Below are 25,343 nucleotides of genomic sequence, written 5' to 3' on the forward strand. Positions count from 1 at the left end.
GCTGAAATGAAGAAGATAATGCAGCTGAGACTGAGGAGGTTGCTGCTGTCCACTTACTTTGTAGTGGTTGATACGAGTGAAAGGGCTCGTCTCATCTTCAATTCCTTACAGCCATTTTTACTGGTGATGATATGAGTCTGGATCGGTGTGAGTCTTTAGTCACGCTCGTAATCGCAACAACACGACGACGACAGAGAGAGTAGCATTCACGCTTGGAAACTCTGACCGTGCACACGCCTATCATCGGTAGCCAGTGCGCATCTCTTCTCCTCTTCAAGCAGCTGTGATTTGAAAGGGCTAGTCTAACTGTGTTTACCACTGTTCCAAAAGAAAGAAGGAAGAAAAACTGTGCTATACCACCACCAGAGAATACAAAACAAAATAGTACAATCGGCAGCGCAACAGTTTGCATTATCCATTTTACAGACTTTGCTTGTGATCTGCTTTATTTATTTATTTACTTATTTTGAGAATCGTTATGGACTGTCTTCCACTAGAACTCTACAAGCACCCGATAAAACGCTAATTAACTGTGTTGTCTTTTCACAGCAGGTGCATGCAAATATCACTCCACATCCCACAAGCTATCGCTCGGTTAATAATATGTTCACATTGAAATAATACATATGTCTTCCAAGAACATCAACTATTACAGTACATTTTAGCACCTTACTTTCATGGATATTACAGTTGGAAGTAATTTCCCTCCATCCTCTCTATTTTTTAAACTGCTAGTATTACATTACATTACATGCTCCCACATAAAAGTTCACAGCAAGAGTCGGAATATTTTATACAACCATAACTTGAACCTTTTGCAAGCAAAGTGCTTCAACTTAATCATACATTACATCACACAATGATATTTTCACTCATATCCTCCTCCGATATTTCAGTCAACTCGGACGACAAATGATAAGTATCCTCAGTATGGGTGTGTCCTTCATCGCAGAACAATGGCCTCGAAGGCATCTCCAAGCCCTCGACACAGCCTTCCAGCATCTCTATAACCTCGCCCATCGTGGGTCGATCTTGAGACCTCATCTGAATGCACCATAGTCCGACAATACACAGCTTCCTCTCCAGCTCATGCATGTCAACGACATGAACAGATATCTCACCCCATTCTTGCTGAGTTAGCCTATCATACACCCATGATGGGTAGTATGCCTGGCTCGAGTGCGCTGCATTCGGATCAACATTCCTTCTTCCTCCGGCCATCTCCAACAGCAGCATCCCAAAACTGTAAACATCCGACTTGCTCGATATGACGCCAAAGCTCCGAGATATCATCTCAGGAGCTATGTACCCGATTGTTCCACGCAGGGCTCTTGATGGCACGAAACTGTTGTCCCTTGGGTACAGTTTGGCAAGACCAAAATCAGCAAGTTTGGGGACAAAATTGCTGTCGAGAAGGATGTTGTGTGGCTTGATGTCAAAGTGCAGAATCTGCATGTCACAACCCTGATGCAGGTAATGGATACCCCTGGCAATGCCTAAAGCAATCTCCATGAGCTTGTCCCAACAGAAACTCTTCTTGGCTGAGAAGATGTATTTGTCCAAAGAACCTCGAGGCATGTACTCGTAGACGAGTGCTTGTCTCATTTCTTCCGGGCAGAACCCCATGAGACGCACAACATTGACGTGGTGGATCCTGCCAATGGTGGCAACTTCACTGATGAAATCTTCTCCATTGCAATTGGAGTTACCCTCCAGCATCTTGACCGCGACATGGACGTTGCCTGGTGATAGCACACCCTTGAACACCGAGCCGTAGCCTCCCTGACCCAGCTTATCTCTGAAATGGTTTGTGATTGCGGTGATGTCAGTGTAGGCATACCTTGTTGGACCCAACATTTGCTGCATTAGAAGGAACTTCTCTACTGCATCGATTGTTATCCTTGTTTTCCAATATTTGTGAGCAAGGAAGATCAATACAGCTATGGGTGCCAACATGAATCTGCATAGTACTGCATAACAGGTTCATTCATTTTAATAACAATAGTAATGAAGCTCAATACGATAGCTTGGATCATCAAGAAGAATATAAAATTCTGACATACCAGCAATGCACTTCACGAGCCAGATGGCAAGAGCTATTATATATGTGCCTAAGGACCAAGCAATGTTGTCATGCAATGGAACAACAGAAACCACACAATTCCAGAATCTGAGTTCAATGGAAAAAAATAACAAAGCCCAGTCCTCAATAGTATTTGTTTCATCACGTTCGCTGCAAGACCATGGCACATCACCATGGTACAAAAAGGAAATTTAAGAAAGACGCAAGTGTATAGGAATCAAACAGAAAAAGGTACTATAGCAAACTCACCGTACCAACTTCATTAGGCACTCAGTGATGCCCCCAGTGGGAAATCGAACAGCGAATCCGGTCCTCATGAGTTCAATGGTCTCTGCATAACTTGCATTCGCTGCCCGACTACCTAAAGGAGTCATTGCCAGATATCCACAAGAAGGCTCGAGGCTCCCGACAGCACCAGAGTCCATGCCAGTTAACACATAGACAAACGAATAGCTGGTGCTCATGCAAGTGACAGGCATGTACCTACCATTGTTCCTTACTTCCTGAGAACATCTAACAAAGCTTGCGAAACTGTATGCACGAGGTGCTAATTCAACTTCAGGGTGTGAAACATCTGGACCATATTTGTGTTCATTAAAAGGCCGATTCCAGCTAGGAAGAGGGCACTGGTCAAGTAAGTCCAAGATAGCATCAACAACCAAGAAGTAAGAAAAAGTAGTGTTGATGCGAGACACATGGTATGTTGCATTGTTGATGTGAATTGTAGCCTTGGTATCACTGCAAAACCGCACCAGGATGGATCACCTGCCTGACGAAATGGCGACGATACCTCCCTAAGAGGGCCACATGAAAAAGGAGGACAATCATGCCAATGAAGTCGCCCTTGAACATAATTTGGAACAAGAACTGCAAGCACAAATAAGGCAGTTGAGGCTTTCAAGGCAGTGAGATGGTGGAACACAGTAGCTCTCACCATGGCAGACTGGTTCAAAGAATCGCACATGCATGTAGATGATACAATAGCTGGTTAAGAAGATCAGTTGCCTGATGACTGACTGGTTCTATATGGTCGTGATGGCAAAAGAAGAAAAGTTCCAGTTGGTCTACTGGATGTGACATTCCATTCCACATCCAATTGTGTCCAGTAGTCATGCCCATGTACCAGTCGTGGTGAAAAGGAAGCCATATATTATTGCTCTTTGTTTGTAGTGAAGCCATTGGAGGACGAATCTCTGACTAATCTACATTGACAGCAAGCCAGCACTGAATAGTAGCGCTTCTTCATTTTTCTGATACGCAGCACGTCGGAAGTTTCATTGGCAATTGGAATCCCTCCTTATCCACACAGCTATCATGCAAGCAAACCGTACATTCTCGCTTAATTTAACTACATGTGCTCCTTGTTACACTCACAGGCTTCTCTACAATACATCCCAACAGTATGCCAGGACTTCTCTTGACAGTGCTGCTCATCTCTCTTCTCGCCAAAGAAACATATGTTGCCACATCACTGGATGATGAAAACTTCTTCAAGAGTTGTTCACCAAGTCGGTGCAGCAAACATGGACCAGAGGTCCGTTTCCCATTCAGGCTTGCAACCCAACCTCCGCCTTGTGGTGCACCAGGTATGCAACTATCATGCTCTGGACAGGACACAATCCTGTACCACCAAGTTCTTGGCTCCTGCAAAGTGACTGCAATATTTTACAAGGATCTAGTCATAAACATCAGTCCGCCTGTAGACTCATCACTTGACTGCCCGCTTCAGAGACTCATCTCAGCAAATCTATCAACCGGTGCGTACAAACCTCAAAAGTTGGATGTTGCCAGCTTAGTAGGTTGTTCAAGAGATCCTATACCAATAGATCTATATGGTATAGTGGGCCCAGTCACTTGTCTCATTAACAAGGCCATCAAGTTCTGGTATTTGGTGAACCCCGATGCCTACATGTCTGTTCTACCTTTGGACTGCATGGTTGTTTCTAAGGACATCACAATACCATATACTAGTCAGATTGATTACTCAGACTTTTTCATAATACCAAAGAAGGTCGAACACACTGCAACCTTTGAGTATAGGGCAAGCAAAAGCATCAGCCTTGGTGAGACAGCATTTTCTTGGTACTCTAGTAACATTACTAGTGTTTGCCAACAGTGTGAAAAAAAAGGACAACGATGTGGATTTAACTCACAAAGGGATCAAGCTTTCTGCAAGAGTCATGGTATTTTTCCTTTCCCTAGTCGAAATCATGTATCATTATGGTGTCTCAATTCCTTTCTAATGACATTTCACAAAAAAATTTATCCATCTATGGTATGTTCCAAATTTTCCTAATACCCAGTAAGATTTGTACCAATAGCAAAACTTTTCACATATGTTCACATCCATGGACGTACCCTCAAAAACATTTTGTCTAGAGATGGCAGTGTGAAATTATTATGGTTAACTCTTTTGCAAATTTCTCACAAAAAAGGAACAAGCCATGGCAGCCCACCGTGCAGATCATTTCTTTCAGAACAGAAACCAAACTTTGCTTGGACACAAGGTCTTCTTTTTGCCTAGATTAGCAAGGCTTGATATGGACTTTGGTTATTAGTAACTCCCTTGTTATTTCCTTTTTTTTGCTTCTGCACAAAGTAAGCATTCAGAATATGATTTTAGTCCATGAAATTGGCACTGTATGGATGTGAGGTGCACTGATAACCATCAACAAATCTAACATCGGTAACATTTGAATATTGACACTTGCATACTGTCAGATATAATGTAAATGGTCTTCAGGACATAATTCGATTGTGTTGGATTAAATTTCCGATGACTTAAGAGAATTTGAACCAAGTTGCTTCAAAAATATTATTGGCTTGGGCTTCTTGGATATATAGGTACACTGGATTGGCATAGATCATTAGTATTTTTAGAGTCAAATGGAGCTAAACACCGGCTTCTCTTAGTTTGGAACTTTAGACTAGTGTAGAGTAGCTTGAACGTAGTCACCATTAAAATGGTGCTAATGCAGTAATCCTGATTCTTGGCAATAAAAAAGTTTACCCATCACAAGCTACCAATAATAACAAAATTATTTAGACCATTCACACAACAAAATTATACAGCGCTAACAAAGTTGAATCTCAAACAGATTCTTATAAACCTGTGTTGGTTGCAAAGATGTCCATGTGCACCTCTGTTATGATCTTCATGACTGTTGGATTAAACATTTTGTTCTCTCTAGCACCTGATTTCCCACAGAACGCAAACTTGTCATGATACTCAAAATGTTACCATTCACGGCGTATAATGGTCTTTATTCATGTTAAGTTGACGTAAATTTATGAAGCCAATCAATAAGTTATCTTTTTTATTACTACTCACAGAATGAACATAAAAAAATTATATATTTTTTAAATCACTAACCTATATGGTTCTTTAATACATATACACACTCATATGAACTTCTATTAACTTAAATCATGTTCGACATTTCAAATATCTAACTGGAGTAATAGATAAAGATATTGGATACTAACCAATAAGCACGTAGCTGCAGTATTCAAACGTTCGTAGCAGTTTTATCACAAAAGGCATGAGAAAATGAGTAAAAGATGAAATATATCGATCAATATAAGCCCTATGTATGAGGCCCAATATACATGAAGGATGAAGCTAACAGGAAGCTACACAACATATATGCCCCTCCTATACCCACATATCAAATCTCATGAAAAAAAATCAGCAATAAGTGGTTTCTATCAAAATTTTAGAAGTACCTTTCTTATGTTTTGTCAACATTAAATCATGGGAAGAACTCAATCTGTCACTCTTACATGCAGGTATGCAGGTGATCCAAATTGCAGGTAATGCTGCAACTCTTCTCTGTTTCCATTATAAATGTACTCCCTCCGTCCGGAAATACTTGTCATCAAAATGGATAAAAGGGGGTGTATCTAGCCGTATTTTAGTTCTAGATACATCTCTTTTTATCCATTTTGATGACAAGTATTTCGGGCGGAGGGAGTACTTAACTTTTCACTCATATGAGAAATAGCCACTACTCGAGGAGTCGTTGAACCTGTATGATGTGGGTTTAACTGAGCTGCATCAATTTCATGTTCTCTCATTGCAATGAGATACAATATATCCCTCGGAAAAAGAGAAGGGGTGGGGCTGGGGCTGGGAAAGATTTAATCATGTACTCATAGCTAACTCTCTAAATGCAGCTGGCTAATTTCCATTCTTTTTAATCAGCAGCATCATCTGTAGCTGCATTTGTAGCTCTTTCATTGATGTTAGCCACGACGATCTACCTCTCACTGAAGTCAAGGTATAATGAAGAGATAAATAGGAAGGTCGAAATATTTCTCAAGGCATATGGGACATCAAAACCTACAAGGTACACTTTCCCTGAAGTTAAGAAGATAGCAAGACGGTTCAAGGATAAAGTCGGCCAGGGCGGATTTGGAAGTGTATACAGAGGTGAGCTACCAAACAGAGTTCCTGTGGCAGTCAAGATGCTAGAGAGCTCTACAGGAGAGGGGGAGGAATTCATCAATGAAGTTGCAACCATTGGACTAATCCACCATGCAAATATCGTCCGTCTTTTGGGCTTTTGCTCCGAAGGAATGAGACGGGCTCTTATTTACGAATTCATGCCTAACGAGTCACTGGAGAAATACATATTCCCACATGTTTCCAATATTTCTCGACAACTCCTATCACCAAAAAAAATGCTAGATATTGCTTTAGGCATTGCCCGAGGGATGGAATATCTGCACCAAGGCTGCAACCAGCGCATCCTCCACTTTGACATCAAGCCACATAACATCCTGCTGGACTACAACTTCAACCCAAAGATCTCAGACTTTGGCCTTGCAAAGCTGTGTGCAAGGACCAGAGCATCATTACCTTAACTGCAGCAAGAGGCACCATGGGATACATCGCACCAGAGCTATACTCTCGGAACTTTGGAGGGGTTTCGTACAAGTCAGACGTGTACAGTTTCGGCATGCTTGTGTTGGAAATGGTCAGTGGAAGGAGGAACTCAGATCCAAGTGTTGAGAACCAGGACGAGGTATATCTCCCGGAGTGGATCTACGAGAGAGTAATCAGTGGGCATGAATGTGAGCTCACTTCAGAAATAACAGCAGAAGACAAAGAAAAGATGAGGCAGCTGACTATTGTGGCCCTGTGGTGTATCCAGTGGAACCCGAAGAACCGGCCTTCAATGACAAAGGTGGTAAACATGTTAACCGGGAGGCTGCAGAACCTGCAGATTCCCCCCAAGCCCTTTGTCTCATCTACAAATAGTCATGTGCCACGAAACGCGACGAGCACATGAACGTGCATTCTATGCTTTTGTGTGTATCACTACAGGTTTGAGGGAACTCAAGTCGCGTCTGCATTGTAAGCTGTAACGCCTTGCACTAGTATGTCTAAATGTCCGACTACATACTGAACTGCATCAGAATTTGCAGTGCTATGAATATTACTGCATCTGCATCTTATATTCATATCATACTGTAATAGTATTAAGTAGAAACACATGACACTGGATTTTGCAACAGGTGAATAATGAGAACTTGTCAGATTAAGTTATCCTCTGCTGTCGTTGATGTGATTTCATCCCCTTTCTACCATAAGCTGTAACGCTTTGCATTAGTATGCCTAAATATTCTGCTCCCTCCATCCCAAAACTCTTGTCTTAGATTTGTCTAGATACGGATCGTATTTAGACAAATCTAAGACAAGAATTTTGGGATGGAGGGAGTAGAAAAAAGAGGGGATTCTGCAAGCGGGCAATGAACCATGCCGCTGCCCGAAAGCAGGCTCTACAATACAAACTCACAATTTCTGTTCTGAAAGGAGAAGGGAAGCAAAGGGATTACCAGAGCTTCCGTCGGTGTACCTCGGCAGAGCAGCGGACCTGTGAGACGCGAGGGAGACGAGGAACTCGCCCAACCGGCGGAGAATGGGAGCGGTAGCTGCGCGAGCGCGACTGGCCCCCCGCAGGAGCGTGCGAAAGCACGCCGGAGCAAGCGCTCGCCGGCCGCCACCCGTGGAAGGTGTCTTTCCTTTTGGATAAGCCATGGTTGGGCTTTTGGGTCGGGCTCCCCTGCAAAAATGATTGGCAAACCAGATTATGAAATGGGCCATGGGAACAATACAAATTGATCAGAGCTCCGGCGTCGAATAGTTAGGCAATAGAAAAAAAAAGACAATAGAGCATACTTTTGGAGGCTGAGCTCCATGGAGGCCCCCAAATTCAAAATTCAAAATTCATGCAAATTCATATTTTTACATTTCGAAAAATTATGAAAAAAAATAAAGATATACATGAAGGCATGATGCACAAGTGTGTAAATTTTCAGGACAAAATACGTTCCAATGAGGGTTGTGCAAAAAGAAAAAAAATGAAATCCGAGGCCTTCTAACACATGACACTATTCGTCCTCTCAAACCATGAGTTTGTATTTCTTGTACAGGTCGCATTTCAACATATTTCATCCTGAAATTTTACAAACATACACCTTGGCCACGAGACCTGTGAGACGCGAGGAACATGAGGAACTCGCCCAGCCGGTGGAGAATGGGAGCGGCAGCTGCACGAGCGCGAGTGCGACTGGCCTCCCGCAGGCGGGCATGGATTACGGCGGTGCGAAAGCACGCTGGAGCAAGCGCTCGCCGGCCGCCGGCCGCCGGCTAGGGGAACCCGTGGAAGGTGTCTTTCCCTTTCGATAAGCACGGTTGGGCTTTTGGGTCGGGCTCCAGCCAGATTATGAAATGGGCCATGAGAACAATACAAATTGATCAGAGGTCCTGCGTCGAATAGTTAGGCAATCTATAGAAAAAAAAAGGCAATAGAGCCTACTTTTGGACAAATTGCTTTTGAAGGCCGAGCTCCATGGAGTCCCCAAAATTCAAAATTCAAAAATCATGAAAATTCATATTTTTACATTTGAAAATTCTGAAAAAATTAAAGATATACATGAAGGCATGATGCACAAGTGTGTAAATTTTCAGGGCAAAATAAGTTCAAATGACGGCTGTGCAAAAAACTAATTTAAATCTGGGGCCTTTTAACACGTGATATTATTCATCCTCTAAGACCACAAGTTTGTATTTTTTATACAAGTCGCATTTCAACGTATTTCATCTTGAAATTTTACACATATACACCTCACATCCTTGTTTACTTGTAAAAGAAAAGATTTTTAAACCAAGATTTTCAAATTTTGAATTTTCAAAAATTCGTCCTCCATGGAGCCAAGATCCAAAATGCCACACTCGTACTTTTCCTAAAAAAAGGCAATAGAGCATAGAGCACCTCCAGACCCGCCCCATAAAACGGACAGAGTATTTGTACTTAGACTGGTTCGGACGTGTCCCTAATACGGACATAGTGTTTGTACTTAGATTGGTCTGGACGTGTCCATGGACAGAGATATAATAGTCGACCATCCAACACCGTGCCTAACGTGTCCGCTTGCATTTCAAGCGTGAATTGAACAAGTCGGACGAATTTTATTTAAACCAGACCAAATTCATGAAAAGTTTGACATACTTCATTAAAAAAATCGCACATGGCAAGTGTTATCCTATTCTAAATCTTCAACGGACACAGTCACATCTGTGTTCCACATCCTACTCTTTGTCGGACGGCCGTCTTCCATGTCCTACTCTTTTGGGGAGTCAACCGTGTGGCAGTGGACGTCCCTGGCCGAGGTGAGGTCCATGATAGAGTGGACAGACCGGCCTTGTGGTTGCTATAGCCCGGCCCAAAGGACGTGGATGTGGCCATGTTCTTCGTGCTCCCGTATGTGATTGCCCACGTCGCCTCCACCTCCACATGCTCGAACATGTATGGCGTCCTGTCCGCCTCCATGACGCATAGGCACCACAGCTCACAGTGGATCTCACGGGCGCTACGACAGGTGCACACTGCTCATCCACTAAGGCCGGGTTCTTCGTGACCATGGCCGCGATGGCATCCTCGTTCGCCTGCTCACTCATGATACGTCCCTCTGCGAGCTGGTGCTGCTCGAGGAGACACAGGTTCTTGCCGCATCTCCTCTTGCAACATCCAGGACACGGAGAACGACGGCTCAGGCGCCGCGAGCTGCTCCGACTAGTTCTCCACCATGGCGGCCTCGAAAAGCACCTGCGCCATGGTGAAGCCAGAAACTGGCGCGGACACGAGCTCGTCCTTGTCCTTCGAGCTCACCTCCAATGAGTTAGGAGGCAGTCCGACCTCTATGTGTCGCCTAGGGGAACCCATTGTAGATTATGTGTGGAAGGTGTATTTTTCCTTTAGATAAGCCATGGTTGGGATTTTGGGTCGGGCTCCTTGCAAAAATGATTGAAAACGCAGATTATGAAATGGGCCATGTGAACTATCAAAATGCCTCTGCAAATAACAAGACAGTGCACTCGTCTGGTTTCCACGGCTGGAAGACGGGTCGAGACTAGCTGCTAGGTCTCCAAGGACAGCGAAAACTATTTGGCGCATAGGTCGCCAGATAACGATCGCATGTCCTCAAATAGAGTTTTTTTCATCAAATTTGAAAAATAGTCATCAATTTTTTTAAACTATTCATCATATTAAAAAATGTTCACATAATTCAAAAACTATTCTTGAACTCAAAATGTGTTCATCAAATTCAAAAAATGCTCATTGAATTTAAATTTTGTTCATCAAGTATAGAAAATGTTCAGCGTAATTCAAAGTGGACATATACACATTCCCTTTGGATGGCAAAAGCGGTCCGGACACTATGGTTCGGACGTATAGTGGAGGTTTGAGGATCCGTTTTGGAGATGCTCTAAGTTCGGTTCCTTTGGTAGTTGCATTTGCTACTGCCCAACATTCATTCCTATCATATAGCATAACTATACATATTGCCCGAAACCAAGCGCGTGCTCACACAGTCACCCACACTTACCAAATTGCGTTTTATGCAAAAGCTTGAAAACCCATTTCTCTGTCAGATGGTGAAAATCATGTGGGATCGGAAAATGATCACACAATAATGATGAGGTGCATTGCCTGACAATGTACATATACATAGATAAAACCATACACATGTATGTGTTGACTCCTCTGAAATTGAAACTGAAATCGCAGGGAGGCCAGAAGGCAGATGGTAAGAATCCTCTACGTGGATGTTTTTTTAGGCAACTCTACGTGGATGTGGATGTGCCCATCATCACTCAAGGAACTGGAAATCATCATAAAAATTTTATTTTTTATTTTTTGAGTTCATTTTTTGGCGTGGTGGCAACAAGAATGGGGGCCCAATACCACTTTACACCAAAGCCAGAAATCCTGAAGCCAACCCTTGCTGCTCCTCATCAGTGCGCCCCGTCTTCCTCTGCCCGACTAAAAAAGCTAGCTACGTCTTGCCGGCGGCAGCGGCGAGATGAACGCGGCCGAGGATGCCCATTTTGAGTTCATTTTTTAAAACTATTCATCATATTCAAAAACGTTCAGAGAATTCAAAAAAATATTCTTGAACTCAAAATGTGTTCATCAAATTCAAAAAATGCTCATTGAATTTAAATTTTGCTCATCAAATACAAAAAATGTTCATTGAAATTCAAAGTGGATATATAGAATTTCTCGTTGGATGGCAAAAGTGGTCCGGACATTGTGGTCCGAACGTATAGTGGAGGTTTGAGGTCCGTTTTGGGGATGCCCTAATTTCGGTTCCTTTGGCAGCTGCATTCAATCCGATATAGTACAACTATACATATTGCCTGAGAAATGTTAGTCAAGGAAACTAGAAATCATCATCATCATCAGTGGGCTTTCTTTGGCGTGGGGGCCCAACACCACTTTACTCTTCTAGTCGGTCGGTCGGGCCCAACCAACGCCAACTAGGTACGACGGAGTGAAGCCAGAAATCCTGAAGCCGACCACTGCACTGCTGCTATCACTCCGCGGCGTCTTCCTCTGCCTCACTAAAAAAGCTAGGTCTTGCCGCCGCCGCCCGCCGGCGAGATGACCGCGGCCGAGGATGCCCGCCGCTGTAGCACGCGCACGCGCCTCCATCCACATGCCACGCGAGTGAGGCGGGCCAATCAGTGGCCCGCCGCCGCAGCACGTGGCTCCATCCCATCCCCAGATCCACGCCAGTCACGACGGCGACGGAGTGGCCCGCCGCCGCAGCCCGCGCCTACATCCCCAGGTCTACGCGAGTGACGAGGGTGAAGGAGTGGCTCGCCGGTGTGGCGCACGCCTTCGTGCCCGGGTCCACGCGAGTGAGGAGGCATCCGGAGCGACCTGCCGCAGTCGTCGCCGCCGGCGCGGCAGCAGCTCGTCGGCGGCGCTGGCCTCGCCGCTCGAAGACGACGATCTCCTATGGGAGATCCTCCTCCGTCTCCCGCCGCAGCCCTCCTCTCTTCCATGCGCATCCGCCGTCTGCAAGCGGTGGCGATCCGCCGTTACCGACCCCAGGTTCCACCGCCGCTTCTGTGCACACCACCGGAAGCCGCCCCTCCTCGGTTTCTTCGAGCACAGCGCAGATGGAGGTGGTATCATGTTCAAACCCGTCCTCGACCCTCCCGACTGTGTCCCTCCTCAGCGCTTCGACATGCGACTCCACGACATTGACAGTAGCCGTGGCATGGGGGTCCAACTGCCCGGGTGCCGCCACGGTCGCCTCCTCATCATGTCCTCACGGCGGGAAGAGCTTATTGTAATTGCTCCCATAACCGGCGAGAAGCTCCATCTGACCGTTCCGTCGAAGTTCAAGGGGGACTGCTACCTCGATGGGGCGGTGCTCTGCGCTGCTACTGACCATGACCACGTGCACGGAAGCTGCCACTTGAGCCCATTCAAGGTGGTCTTGCTCTCCTTGAGCATCAGAGGTCCACAGCCCGCCTTCGCACATGTTTACTCCTCAGAGACCGGTGTATGGAGCGACCTCATCTCAACACCGACTCCACCTAAGTTTTGTCATACTAATAGTCCTGGTTCACTTATTGGTAATGCACTTTACTGGCTGTGCAGAGGTGCAGATTACATACTTAAGTTTGATTTTGACGGGCGGAGCCTAGCTGTGATCAGAGCGCCTCCCATTACAAATGATGTCTGCTACCGCAATGGCAGCCATCAGATCATTCAGGCTGTGGATGGCGCTGTTGGTCTCGCCATATTGTCTCATAATAGCCATACCATTCAAATGTGGCAAAAGGAGGTCAATTCCCAGAGTGTTAACAAATGGTTTTTGTGGCAGACCATTGAAATGCATAACATTCATGGGTTACCTGCTCAGATTGAAGGGCAGAAGGCAAGGTTAATATTTATACTGGGATATGCTGAGGATACTGATGGAATACTTTTATACATGGACGGCGGTGTCTATATGGTTCAACTAAAGTTGATGCAACCTAGAAAACTTTGTGAAAAGCCCCCAAATAATCACTATCATTCTTTCGAGAGTTTCTATATGCCAGGTGATTGTTCGGTCTTATTCCTCATACACTAGGAGTAACCTAATCTTGTTATGTTTCGTACATGGATGCTCAAATAGCTTTGCTAGATTAATGAACTTATAGATAGCCATATTGTTTCATTTAATACAGCCGTATTTTGTGTTATCATCCAATATACTCAATCCGTCCCACAATATAAGACGTTTTTGCAAGCTATGTTAGGTTGAAAAACGTCGTATATTATGGGACTGAGGGAGTAGTTGCCTTCATCCTTGTGAGGTAACAAGTCAAATATCAAATGAAATTAGTCATAATGTAAACTCAAATGTCAAATGGTTAACTCATTTTCCATGTTTGGAACCTCAGCAAGCTATAAGTGTTTATGAGTTTTGGCATTTTTTTTATCTTCTTCACATGAGGAGGGATACGTTTACATGACATAAATTCTAGACTCTTCCTTGCTTTCTTATAAGCTAAATTCTTTTTTTGGAGAGAGCTAAATTCTTCATTTGAGGTCGCTATGTATACATTATACTGCTTTCAAGAATATTCACTGCAAAAAGCAACATATATAGTTTTGTTTATCTGTTACAAGAAGTCAGCTATAAAATATAAATGTAAAAGTGAGTTGTTTTTCTTATATTTTTCAATTCATCTATGTACAGACTCACTGTTGTCTTTTCATGCTTATACTTCTACGCACATCCATTGATCGTGGTTATGTTGGAGCTGAAATGTTGTGTGGTAGGCGATACATAGGATGACTTTCGGCCTTGATGTGCTAATGTGCTGAAACGGTTCACCAGGTAAGAATATCTTCTGAATATACTTTTGTGGAATTTGAATTGTTTGATTTTCTCTTTGGAAGAAATATCTGTCGGCCACTGTGGGTAGCATGCACCCTTAAACTACTGTCCATTCAGCTATAGCGATTCACGCTTGCTAATAACACAGACAAGCAATTAAAATGGTGGTGTTGCCAAGTAAAAAAGTGACTCCTTTTCAACAATAAATGATATCCAGACGATTCAAATGTTGTATGCCGAGTTTTCTCTTGGCTTAGTTGTTCCAGAATCTAATAAATCTAAAGCAATATATTAGTAGCCCAGCTTGTTATTACAAACACCAGTCACATTATTCAACTCTGTCACCCAACAAATTCATGTGAAAAGCCTGAAGGGTTTATTTTGTTGTCATTGGTATTCCTAGGCGATATAGCCAGTAATGTGATACATCTCTTCTTTTTTTTGAGCGGATATGATATAGGTCTTCTTTATGTTGCTGAGCTGATCTTGAATTTGTACACATCTTGTTCATACACTATTATATAGGTACTACTATTAGACTGTATATTCATCTGTATCGGGTTACTAACAGATTAACAAATTTATTTTCTCCAGCTGAAGAAACAGTAGCTGCAATTGCTTGTTGTCACCGAGTTTGTCACATCGCATCAATGTGGTGGTGGCAGTGTTATAATATTATCTAAAAAAACTTATCGTGCCTTAGTCTAGCAAGGTTCTATGTAGCAAGATGCTTTTGAATAGCTAATCCAGGGACTGGTCGCGCTTCTCTTGACCCAGGAGAGTTTCAGGCCCAAAGTATCACATATACTTGGTGCTTTTGTGTAACGGTGAGAGTTTCTGAGCCGGTTTAAATGAATGATTCTGTAGGAACTAGAACCCTGAAACTGAGGTTGTTGCTGCTGTCTAGTATTTTGTAATGGCTGTTGCTACTTGCTAAAACTGTGGTGGTGTTCTCAGTTCCCTATTTGTAAGCGTTCCTGGCTTGTCATTACTGTGATGGTTCTTTTAATTTCAATTTTCATGTTTTTATGACACAACTTTATGTGGCTGAAACGGAGGTTGCCGCTGCGTGTAGTGGTTATATTTGCTGCTTGATTGAGAGTGACTGGAACTGGACTGTTTTATGTGTTAAAAGTGATCATGCATGTCTCCCCTCTCTTTATTAGTAAAGGAGAAAGTCCATATTCACTACAAATAGTTTAAGCATGAAAGAAAACAAATAATATCAGCAGCAGTTGAAGCAAAAGATTACTGTCTGAGTACTCTGCATTTCTGAGACAGTGATATTACGTGATATCAACTGCTATATTCATGCTGACAAAGTTTTCACAGAAAGTGCAAGTATCGTACATTCACCTATTTAATAATATATGCCTTTATTCATGATTACACTTTAGCAATTAAGCATGGCTATGGCATTTGGAGTTCTCCACCCTCTAACTGCTGGCCATTACATGTTTCCGCACAAAAGTTAACACTTCACAGGAGTTGGGAAGCAGCATGGCGGATTGTTTTATACTTGGTACAGGTACAACTGGTAACTACAGGTTCCAGTGAGTTAAGTGCATCATCTCACACATTACTGTATCACAGATCAATAATTTTGCTCGCCCTCCTCTGAATTACTGTCAGCTGGGATGACAGATCACAGATAGTAGGAATCATCTGCATCGGCATGCCCCTGCTTGCAGAAGAATAACCTAGATGGTATATGCACACCATCAGCCCCATCTTCCAGTATCTCTATCACCTGGCTCATGTCTACACTAAATTATGTAAGTTCTCACTCTGGAACCCCAATTCTTAAAACTGTCGTGGTGTTCTCAGTTTCCTATGTGTATGACGTTTTTGTTATGTTTGTCCTTTCTGTGATGGTTCATTTTTGTTAAGTTTGTGCCAACTGCATGCAACGCCGACTGCATGCAACGCCAAACCAGTGGCAGAAATTCGTGCCGGTGGTCCAGTTGCTGGCAAGGATGCCGAGAGGGTCTGAGAGCTGTCCTTTGAAAGCCAGCAGGGCGGCAAGATCAGTATCGCTGCCATTGCTCTTGCTTGGACCAGGAGAAGAAGATGTGGGTACAGTGGACAGCAGAGTGATCAAGAAGAGAATGGGTATGGATATGGATGGAAATCCAAGTGAGGCCATGTATGGGGCAGAGATGCAAGTGCATGCTTTGGCTTTGAGCTGATATCTTATCGATCGATCGATCTTTATATGGTGGGAAGGATAGTTTTTTGATAGGCTCCAGCTTCCAAGTGGTGCTTTTGGCATGACCTTCACCTTTTTTTCGAGAAGGGGAGTACCCTGACCTCTGCATTATAGGATGCACACAGTCATTTTATTAAACGCGAATCAAGTTCAAGTCACCGAGTACCAGTAATACAAATAAAAAGGAAACGCGGCCACAAGTGGCGCTTTCGGCATCAAAGACCTTAATTATTGTGTAATATTTTTGTGGATTAGTGGAGATATCCGAAGCGGTGCTTGTGAGATTTTTTGATACGCTCCAGCTTCCAAGTGTTTGATAGTGACATGTATTAGCAAAACCAAATTCAAAAGCATGTAGAGTAGAAATTATAAACCCACAGATTGTAGCACGCTGGTATTATGCATGCTTACATCATAAGCCCTCCTGTCTTTGTCCATTTGCAACCACTAGTTTGTGTTGCTTCCAGTTTCAACTTTCAAAGACATACTTTCAGCATTTAGATACGAGCAGCACTGGAACCATAGACCGGATCTTCATCCTTCATACTGATGATGTGATGTGCATTTACCGTGTCATGGTATGTTTACTGCTGCTGACGAGGAAGGATTGGACTGCAATCTCACACGGCGCACGAGATGTCACACTCAAATGTGGAATTCTTCCACGAGAACTGAGCCAACCAGTGCAGCAGCTGTCATGTACTACTACAGCATGACCCTGACTGCTACCTGCCGACGAAGAATAGGGGCGTCGCCTTCATCATCGTCGGTGACCACTTATTAATAGTTAAAAGGATTAGCAAACGTCTCAATTTTATTATGCAGAATTACCTCATTGCTTAAAATGACGAACTGTAGCAAATGCAAAATTACCTCATCTTCCCAACTTGTACCTGAAACTTCTACCAGATTTAAATAAATGTGTTTCGGCAAAAACAGATATATTAAAATATGAGTTCATAAGAAAATAGCAGTTAGCTTCAGGAATTTGTAGGTTTTTCATGAAATCCATGGCAAGAGTTTCATACAACGGAAACTGGAGTTCCTAGCACAAAAGGTTTGAGCAAATCAGAAAACACAGATCAACGGCAGCAGCAGCAGCAGCTGAAGCGATTGTTTCATACTTCGTTTCTTAAAGAGTAGTCGGTACTTGTCTTGCATTTCTAAACCTTCATGGTGAAATGGCAAGAATAGTACCATGGAGCTTTCTAGCTAGACCATACAACACGGCGGAAGCTTCAGTGGTTCCTGCCCAGGCACGCAACTACCATGATGAGAACAACTTCAACCTGGTTGTACTTGTCATCCAAACGAAAATATCGACTAATCGCGTGACTAGTCCATGAGTCGGTGTCCTGGGGATTTGGCTGGACTCGTAAGCCGTAATCCTCAAATAACATACAGAACCTCAAAGACACCACAAGATATTGCATTCAATGTTGATTTTTCTACACGGTGATTTAGGCTGCAGCAGCTATCACGGTGATTGGGAGTTTGGAACACAATATCACACGGCGGGATGTTGCATTCAGAGGCAGAATTCTTCCACGATAACCGAGCCAACCAGTGCAGCAGCTGTCAGCGTACTACTGCAGCACGGCCTTGGCTGCCACCTGACGACAAAGAATGGGGCGTCGCCTTCGTTGGTGACTACTTAATCAAAGTTAAAAGGAAGGATTAGCAAAATAATCATTCCTTAGAAAGGATGAACTGCAGCAAATGCATAAACATAGGTTCTCCATCTTCTCAACTTGTAGATGAAGATTCTACCAAATTTAAACAAATGAAATATTAAAACATACGTTGGTGTTGCCCCCGGGGCTGCCCGGTGGCAAACCCTAGCTACCGGCGGCCGCCCCCACCTCCCTTACCGGCTCCCCCCGCCACCCCCCCCCCCCCCCGCGCGCGCCGCAGCCGCGTGGAGCCGCCGGGCAAAGCCCCACCGGCGTAGGCGGGCGGCGGGGCTCTGGTTCCCCTCTCCGTGGCGCGCTGCTGGCGCGGGATGACGTCGGGCAGGGGTGGCGGGCTGGCGCAGGGCCCTCCGGCATGGCGGTGAGCGGACGACGACGGCAGGCGGCTTCAATGTGTTGTGTCAGCCTTCTTCTCGCTCGTGGCGTGGCGGCTGCGTGGGCGGATTCATCGGGTGGTCGTGTGCGCGTGGATCCCTGCTAGGTCCGACCGGATCTGGCTCCGGGCTGGCCATGCGCGACGCGGGTGGTGGCTGGCGGCCTTGCTGGGTCGCTGGAAGCAGGGGCACGGGCTGGAGGTCGTGATCTGGCCTGGCGGCCGGCGGGTGGTGGTGGTGCACATTGGGTGGACAGCGAAGCGGCTGCTCCAGGGCGTTGACAGCTGCTCTAGGCCCATTTCATCCAGGGGTGCAGGTCTTGGCTGACATGGGCTGCGGGCGGCTACCCCTGCCTCGGCTCGGCTAGTGGGGGTGGCGCCGCAGCAGTGGTGGTTCTGGCGGGTGTGCTGGCCAGGTTCTCGCCGGCTCCGGCAGCTAGACTTTGACGGGCAGAGCATGCCACATCAGCCCCTGACAGCGGGTCCCAGCGGTCAGATACACCATCAATACGTAAACGCAGTTTAGACCGTTTTGCAACACTTAGGCCCTGAGTTGGTACTGAACTGCAAAACTTTTGAGTAGTGGTATCAATTCGTGAGTAGGTGCTGAAGTGTGGTACCAACATGCAATTAACTCGGGTCTTAGCCGATATGGGCTGCGGGCATTGGCTGCGGGCAGCTACCCCTACCTCGGCTCGGCTAGTGGGGGTGGCGGCGCAACAGTGGTGGTTTTGGCGGGCGTGCTGGCTGGGTTCTCGTCGGCTCCGGCAGCTGGACTTTGACGGGCGGCGTGGTCGACAGTTTTGGTGACTCTCAAGGTTGGTGGTGGTGGTCGATTGTCGCCTTGCCGGTGGACAGGTGGCTTTGGTGGCCTCTTGTGGATCTGTAACGGCTGCCATGGTGGGACGACACAGGGGTTGTTCAGTGGGAATGTAGACTGGAGGGATGGGAGGTGCCCACGCAGTCGGGCCACCCGTCACTGGTACAGGGGTGTGCCGGTCATGGATGCGTCCGCTCCCCCTCCTTCCCGTTTCCTTGACCGAGTGCACGCAGTCGCCGTTCCGGTGAAGTTCGAGGCAGGGCGTGGGCTGCTGTTTTGTCTCTAGGGCGGCCGTTTTGGACCAAAGCCGATGCCTTCTCGGTCTTGGGGCTGTCTGGATGGAGGGCGGCGGCCCTTGTGGCGGGAGTCGCGGCGTTCGTGGGCGGAACGTGCATCACAGTTGCGGGCGGGCAGCCATGGCCATGCGGGTGGCATGGATGTTTGTGTTCGGCGTAGTATGGGTATGCCAGAAGGGTGTGAGCGCCGGGGTACATAACCGGTCTGGTTTCACTGGCCGTCGGTGGCAGTGTCCGCGGACGCCGTTCCCCTTCTTGAAGGTTCCGTCGCGGTTGCTCCCACTTTTCTCGGTCTGCTCCAGGTGAAAACTTGATCTTCATGATCGGACAGTGGCGACACAATGGAGCTGAAATGTTAGCATGACTACCTGGTTTGCTGTGCTAATGTGCACTGGTAAGAAGATTTTCTGATTGTATTTTTTGAGATTTTGACCTTTTGATTTTCTCTCCAGAAAATATGTGGTGGCCAATATAGATGCTAAGTAATTTGGTTGTTTCATATTCTATAAGTTGAAAGCCGTGTATTTCTAGCCAATTTTATTAGCATAATCACCATTCTCATCATTCAACTCCCCCACCCAACAAATATGTGTCAAAAGGCTTTTGGTGTCAGTGGTGTTCTGGGATGTGGAGCTAGTACTATGATATAGCTCTTTTTTTAGGGGATACTTGCTCTTTTTTATTTTGCTGATCTCATCATGAGTTTGTACTGTCTTTTTTTTCGCTTGCTAGTTTATACTGTCTTGTTCATACACTATGTTACATAGGTGCTATTATAAGATTTCATATTTGTCTGTATTGAGTTACTAGAAGATTAACACTTTTGTTTTCTCCAGGTGAAGAATGGCTGCTGCAGTTGTTAGTTGTCACCGAGTCTGTCGTGTCGCATCAATGGGTCGGTGGTGTTTATATATATGTTATCTGCAAAAACTTATGGTGTCTTAATCGAGTCAAGTATGTAATGTACTAAGATGCTTTTGAATACGTAATCTGGGGATTTTCGGCCTATACTAGTATTATTTTAAGTTGGGTTTCGTCATGTCTTACTTTTTTCTACATGTTGTGTGCTTGGCAGCTCATCTCTTGAGCCTAGACTTTTATGTTTGTCTGTACTATTCAGCCGTTGTTTGAGAAGAATTGGCATGGCTGTGCTAACGGAATGCCAGGAAGTTGCTCTAGATCTGTTTATATGCTAGATCAAATCAGATCTGCACCCATTCGACCAAAACGAACCCTTGTAAGCATGGTTTGGGTCTTGGTCTAGAAGTTATTTCGACGTTTAGACATCTGAAATAATTGCTGTAGAAATTTGGTTGAGAGATACGGGACTTTATTTGCCCTGGGAGCGAGGTTGCTGCTGCTGTCCAGTTATTTTGTAGTGGTACTTATGAGCCAGAGGACTGTTGTTCTGGCAACGGCAGCTGAAGATGCGGGTCTGGATGGCAGCGAGTCTACAGTCGCACTCGAAATTGGATTCTTAACTGTAATTCTCTGCTGAGCTTCCAAGACGTCTTGAGCGTGTTTTATAAGACTGAATTTTCTTGTCCCCTGAGACTGACTGGTAGTTACTGCTGTCCACTGAATTCCTCGAGAGCTATGACTGAAATTGATCTCAGCTGGATTGATCTCTGACTCTGACTGAAATTCCAAGTTGCTGCATCGCTTATATGACTGAACTTGATGGATTTTATTTTTTATTTTTTTTCCTTTATGAATTTACCCTGAGACTGAGGCTGCTACTGATGTCCACTGATTTTGTCATGGAAGGACTCGTCATTTTTGCAGCAAGTCCACAATCACATTCATGATTCTCCGCTGAAGATGCGGGACACATACGGCAGCTGAGTCTGCAGCTGTACTGGTACTCAGAAGAACACATACGGCAGGAGGTCACATTCTTAACGCAGATTAAATTGGAATGCCGTGGCAATTTGTTCTCGGCCTACAAGTCGTTTCGATGTTTACATGTCTGAAGTTATTGCTGTAGAAATTTGGATGATAGAGGCGGGACTTTCCTTGCCCTGAGAGTGCGGTGCCCTGGGAGTGAGGTTGCTGCTGCTGTCCAGTTATTTGTAGTGGTTCATATGAGCTAGAGGACTCGTCGTCCTCACAGCGGCTGTTTACTGCTGAAGACGCGGGACTGGACGACAGCTGAGTCTACAATCGCACTCGGAATTGGAGCGATATGCACGGCAGGAGGTTGCATTCTTGGCCTGTAGAATAGTTTTCTGCTGAACTTTGAGGTCATTCTAATGTTTTTTATATGGCTGAAATTACCGCCGATTAAATCGGAATGTGTGTGACAGCAGGAAATCCAACTTAATTTTCTTACCCTGAGACTGAGGCTGCTGCTGCTGACCACTACTTTGGTCCATATATATACGAGACACTGGACTGCAGGTCTACACTCACATGAACACTGACCAAAATTCCGGAGATAAGGTAGAGAGCTATCCATGTACCGTGCCTCTGACTGAAATTTCACAGCTCAATTTCTTACCCTGAGGCTGAGGTTGCTACTGCTGTCCACTGATTTCTAGTGGTCCAAAGGACTCCTCATTTTGGCAGCAATTTGCTTGATTATCAAGTCTACAATCACATTCATGGTTACAAGAACTCGGTCAGCAGAAATATAAAAATTGAGCACGGCATGAGGTTGCATTCGCAGTCAATATGACGAGTCCATCCGCAATCGTCTTCAACGCTCCATAGTCCATACATTGAGAAGAGTACGTTTGCTACAGGAGGAAGGTAACATGCATACACTGAGCCAGCCAGGTGCCCAAGCTTTTAATCAGTCACAAGGGTTCATACAGGACAGGCTGGGCTGCCGTTTACAAAGAATGCAAAATTAGTTCATACAAAAGTTTTGACTTACAAAAGACTGGGGCAGCAACAAACTGTAACACCAGCAGCAGCTCTAGTTGATACAAAAGCGCAAATAACACTTCAGCTTTCACAAGCTGTTATTTCATATATATTCGAATAATACATGTCTTCCAGAAAGATGATTACATCAACCAATTAAGCAGTTGGAGTTCTACATCCTCTCTTTACAACTGCTAGATTATTTTTGTTACATGTTTCCACATAAAAGTTCACAATACCTGAGAAACATAAGAATCTGAGATCTCATCCTCCTCCGAGATCTCGGTCAGCTCGGATAACAAAGGGTAAGAATCCGGGACAGCAGTGTGCTCATCATCACAGAAGAATGGCCTGGAAGGCATCTGCAGACCATCGAAGCCACCTTCCAGCATCTCTATGACCTCGCTCATCGTCGGCCTATCATGCGACTTCATCTGGATGCACCATAGTCCAACGATGCACAGCTTTCTCTCCAACTCATGCATGTCAGCAACCAGAGATATCGCATCCGCCTCTTGTGCAGTTAGTCTGTCATACACCCATGACGGGTAGTATGCTTGGCTCGAGTTCGCCGCATTTGGATCAGCATTCCTTCTTCCTCCGGCCATCTCTAGCAGCAGCATCCCAAAGCTATAAACATCCGACTTGCTCGATATGACGCCGAAGCTCCGAGATATCATCTCAGGAGCTATGTACCCAATTGTTCCCCTTAGGGCTCTCGATGGCACAAAGCTGTTATCCCTTGGGTATAGTTTGGCGAGACCAAAATCAGCAACTTTGGGGACAAAATTGTTGTCAAGAAGGATGTTGTGTGGCTTGATGTCAAAGTGCAGAATCTGCATGTCACAACCCTGATGAAGGTAGTCGATCCCCCTTGCAATGCCCAAAGCTATATCGGCTAGCTTGTCCCAGGAGAAACTCTTCTTGGCTGAGAAGATGTACTTGTCCAGAGAACCTTGAGGCATGTACTCATAAACTAGTGCTCTCCTCATTTCCTCTGAGCAGAATCCCATGAGGCGCACCACATTAACATGATGGATCCTACCGATGGTGGAGACTTCATTGATGAAATCTTCTCCATTGCAGTTAGGATTGCCCTCTAGCATCTTGACAGCGACATGAACATTGCCTGGCAATAACACACCCTTGAACACAGAGCCGTAGCCTCCCTGGCCCAGCTTATCTCTGAAATGACTTGTAATTGCTGTGATGTCGGTGTAGGCATACCTCATTGGACCTAGCATTTGTTGCATTCGGAGGAACTTCTCGACAGCATCGATCGTGATCCTCGTTTTCCAATACATGTGGGCGAGGAAGATCAACACAGCCAGTGGTGCCAACACAAACCTGCATAGCACTGCATAAACAGGTTTTATAGGTTTGGTGGGTGGGTACACACATGCGTAGATGTGATGATGAAGTAACTGCAATTATGAGCAGAACATTCGGAACTACCAGCAATGCAGTTGACAAACGAGAAGACGGATTGTATGCTTGATGAGGTAGAATCACCAAATCCAGTTGCATACACTAAGCAGTACCAGAAGGGTCCATCGAACAAAATTGCCAGAACACAATTCATGACGCCTTCACTACACACTTGCGAGAATTCACTGCAATACCATCCAACGAGACATAAAAGGACTGAAATAGGGGCCCACGGTTTTGGGACAAGACAGGTATGTATATACACGTATACATGCAATAAACAGAACCACTCTATACAGATATCAAAATCCCGAACTCACCGAAACTGGAGTATTAGGCATTCTTTGATGTTTATGCTCCTCACCTGAAAAGGATATCTGAAAGGGAATTGAACGGCAAATCCGATCCTCATGGATTTCACAACATCTACATAACTTGCATTTTCTAGCGGCTCGCAGTCCCAACAAAATGGACTGTGACAAGGCCAAGGAGTCATGGCCAAGTACCCACAAGAAGGCTCGAGATACTCCATAGAACAAGATCCATAACCAGTTAACACGTAAACATAAGTATCATTGCTGCTAAGGCAAGCAACAGGCATGTACATACCATTGTCCTTTACTTCCCGAGAGCATTTAAGAAAGCAAGTCTGTCTACGTGAAAGGGGGTCCAATTCGACTTCCATGTCGTCATTGACTACCTCGACGGAATAGGGAGGCCGATTCCACCGAGGTAGAGGGCAGCTGCTGTACAAATCCATGTCGGCATCGACTACCCAGAAGTAAGAACCACTGTCGTTGATGGCAGAGACATGGTATGTCACGTTGTCGATGTGAATTGTAGCCTTCGTATCACTGCACACCAGCTCATAAGATGGATAGCCGCACCCAGGTGGATCACTTGCCTGACGAAATGGAGACGATATGTTTCTGAAAGGGCCGCACGAGAAAGAAGGACAATAAGGCTGATGATGCTGCCCTTCTGACTGATCTGGTGCAAGAACTGCAAGCACAAACAAGAAAGTTAAGGCCTTGAGAGCAGTGGGCATCGCCATGGCAGACACACAGACGCACAGATGAATGGCTGAATAAGTGAGTGGCTGCCAAAGTAAAAAAAATAGAACTCCAAAGGATGGTAATTACATGCCAACTAGTACCTCTACATGACCGTGATGTTTCTGGCTAGGACACTTGGCTACTAGCCGCTAACTAAAGTTGGGTGCATACCATCTACTGGCTCATCTAAGTGATGGTGATGTTCTTGACCGGTGACCTCTTGGTTAACAGAAGAGTCCAATTGTGTTACCATAGCATCCTGTACTGGTCCAATCATGTCCAAGTCATGGAACATGGAATTCGGTGCCTTGAGAAAATGACAAAT

At 45.1% G+C, this 25,343-nt stretch overlaps 3 protein-coding genes and 1 pseudogene across 5 annotated transcripts; 2 read left to right on the forward strand and 2 right to left on the reverse strand.

Moving 5' to 3' along the window:
- Nucleotides 1–700: 700 nt before the first annotated feature.
- LOC123076782 (rust resistance kinase Lr10-like) lies at nt 701–3,463 on the reverse strand. Its single transcript, XM_044498908.1, has 4 exons — nt 2,849–3,463; nt 2,333–2,709; nt 2,064–2,233; nt 701–1,970 (listed from the first exon to the last, which is right to left on the reverse strand). Exons 1-4 carry the CDS (start codon nt 2,933–2,935, stop codon nt 853–855), a joined length of 1,752 nt encoding a protein of 583 aa, XP_044354843.1. The 5' UTR covers nt 2,936–3,463; the 3' UTR covers nt 701–852.
- LOC123076783 (rust resistance kinase Lr10-like) lies at nt 3,432–7,573 on the forward strand (annotated as a pseudogene).
- A 4,387-nt stretch (nt 7,574–11,960) lies between these two features.
- LOC123076784 (uncharacterized) lies at nt 11,961–16,777 on the forward strand. 3 transcript variants are annotated; one of them, XR_006436264.1, is made up of 5 exons: nt 11,961–12,949; nt 13,048–13,493; nt 14,138–14,278; nt 14,873–16,053; nt 16,169–16,777. XR_006436264.1 is itself a non-coding variant. In XM_044498910.1 (4 exons), the coding sequence occupies exons 1-2, from the start codon at nt 12,575–12,577 to the stop codon at nt 14,182–14,184; spliced, it is 966 nt and encodes a 321-aa protein (XP_044354845.1). In that variant the 5' UTR covers nt 11,961–12,574; the 3' UTR covers nt 14,185–14,278; nt 15,750–16,053; nt 16,169–16,777. The 3 variants fall into 3 exon arrangements, 2 of the variants coding, with proteins under 2 accessions (XP_044354845.1, XP_044354844.1); XM_044498910.1 differs by having other exon boundaries at nt 11,961–13,493; nt 15,750–16,053; XM_044498909.1 differs by having other exon boundaries at nt 11,961–13,493; nt 16,169–16,702.
- A 5,779-nt stretch (nt 16,778–22,556) lies between these two features.
- LOC123076785 (rust resistance kinase Lr10-like) lies at nt 22,557–25,057 on the reverse strand. Its single transcript, XM_044498911.1, has 3 exons — nt 24,284–25,057; nt 23,991–24,148; nt 22,557–23,892 (listed from the first exon to the last, which is right to left on the reverse strand). The coding sequence occupies exons 1-3, from the start codon at nt 25,015–25,017 to the stop codon at nt 22,766–22,768; spliced, it is 2,019 nt and encodes a 672-aa protein (XP_044354846.1). The 5' UTR covers nt 25,018–25,057; the 3' UTR covers nt 22,557–22,765.
- Nucleotides 25,058–25,343: the final 286 nt, after the last annotated feature.

This window comes from Triticum aestivum, chromosome 3D (assembly GCF_018294505.1).
Source record: "Triticum aestivum cultivar Chinese Spring chromosome 3D, IWGSC CS RefSeq v2.1, whole genome shotgun sequence".
NCBI lineage: Eukaryota > Viridiplantae > Streptophyta > Magnoliopsida > Poales > Poaceae > Triticum > Triticum aestivum.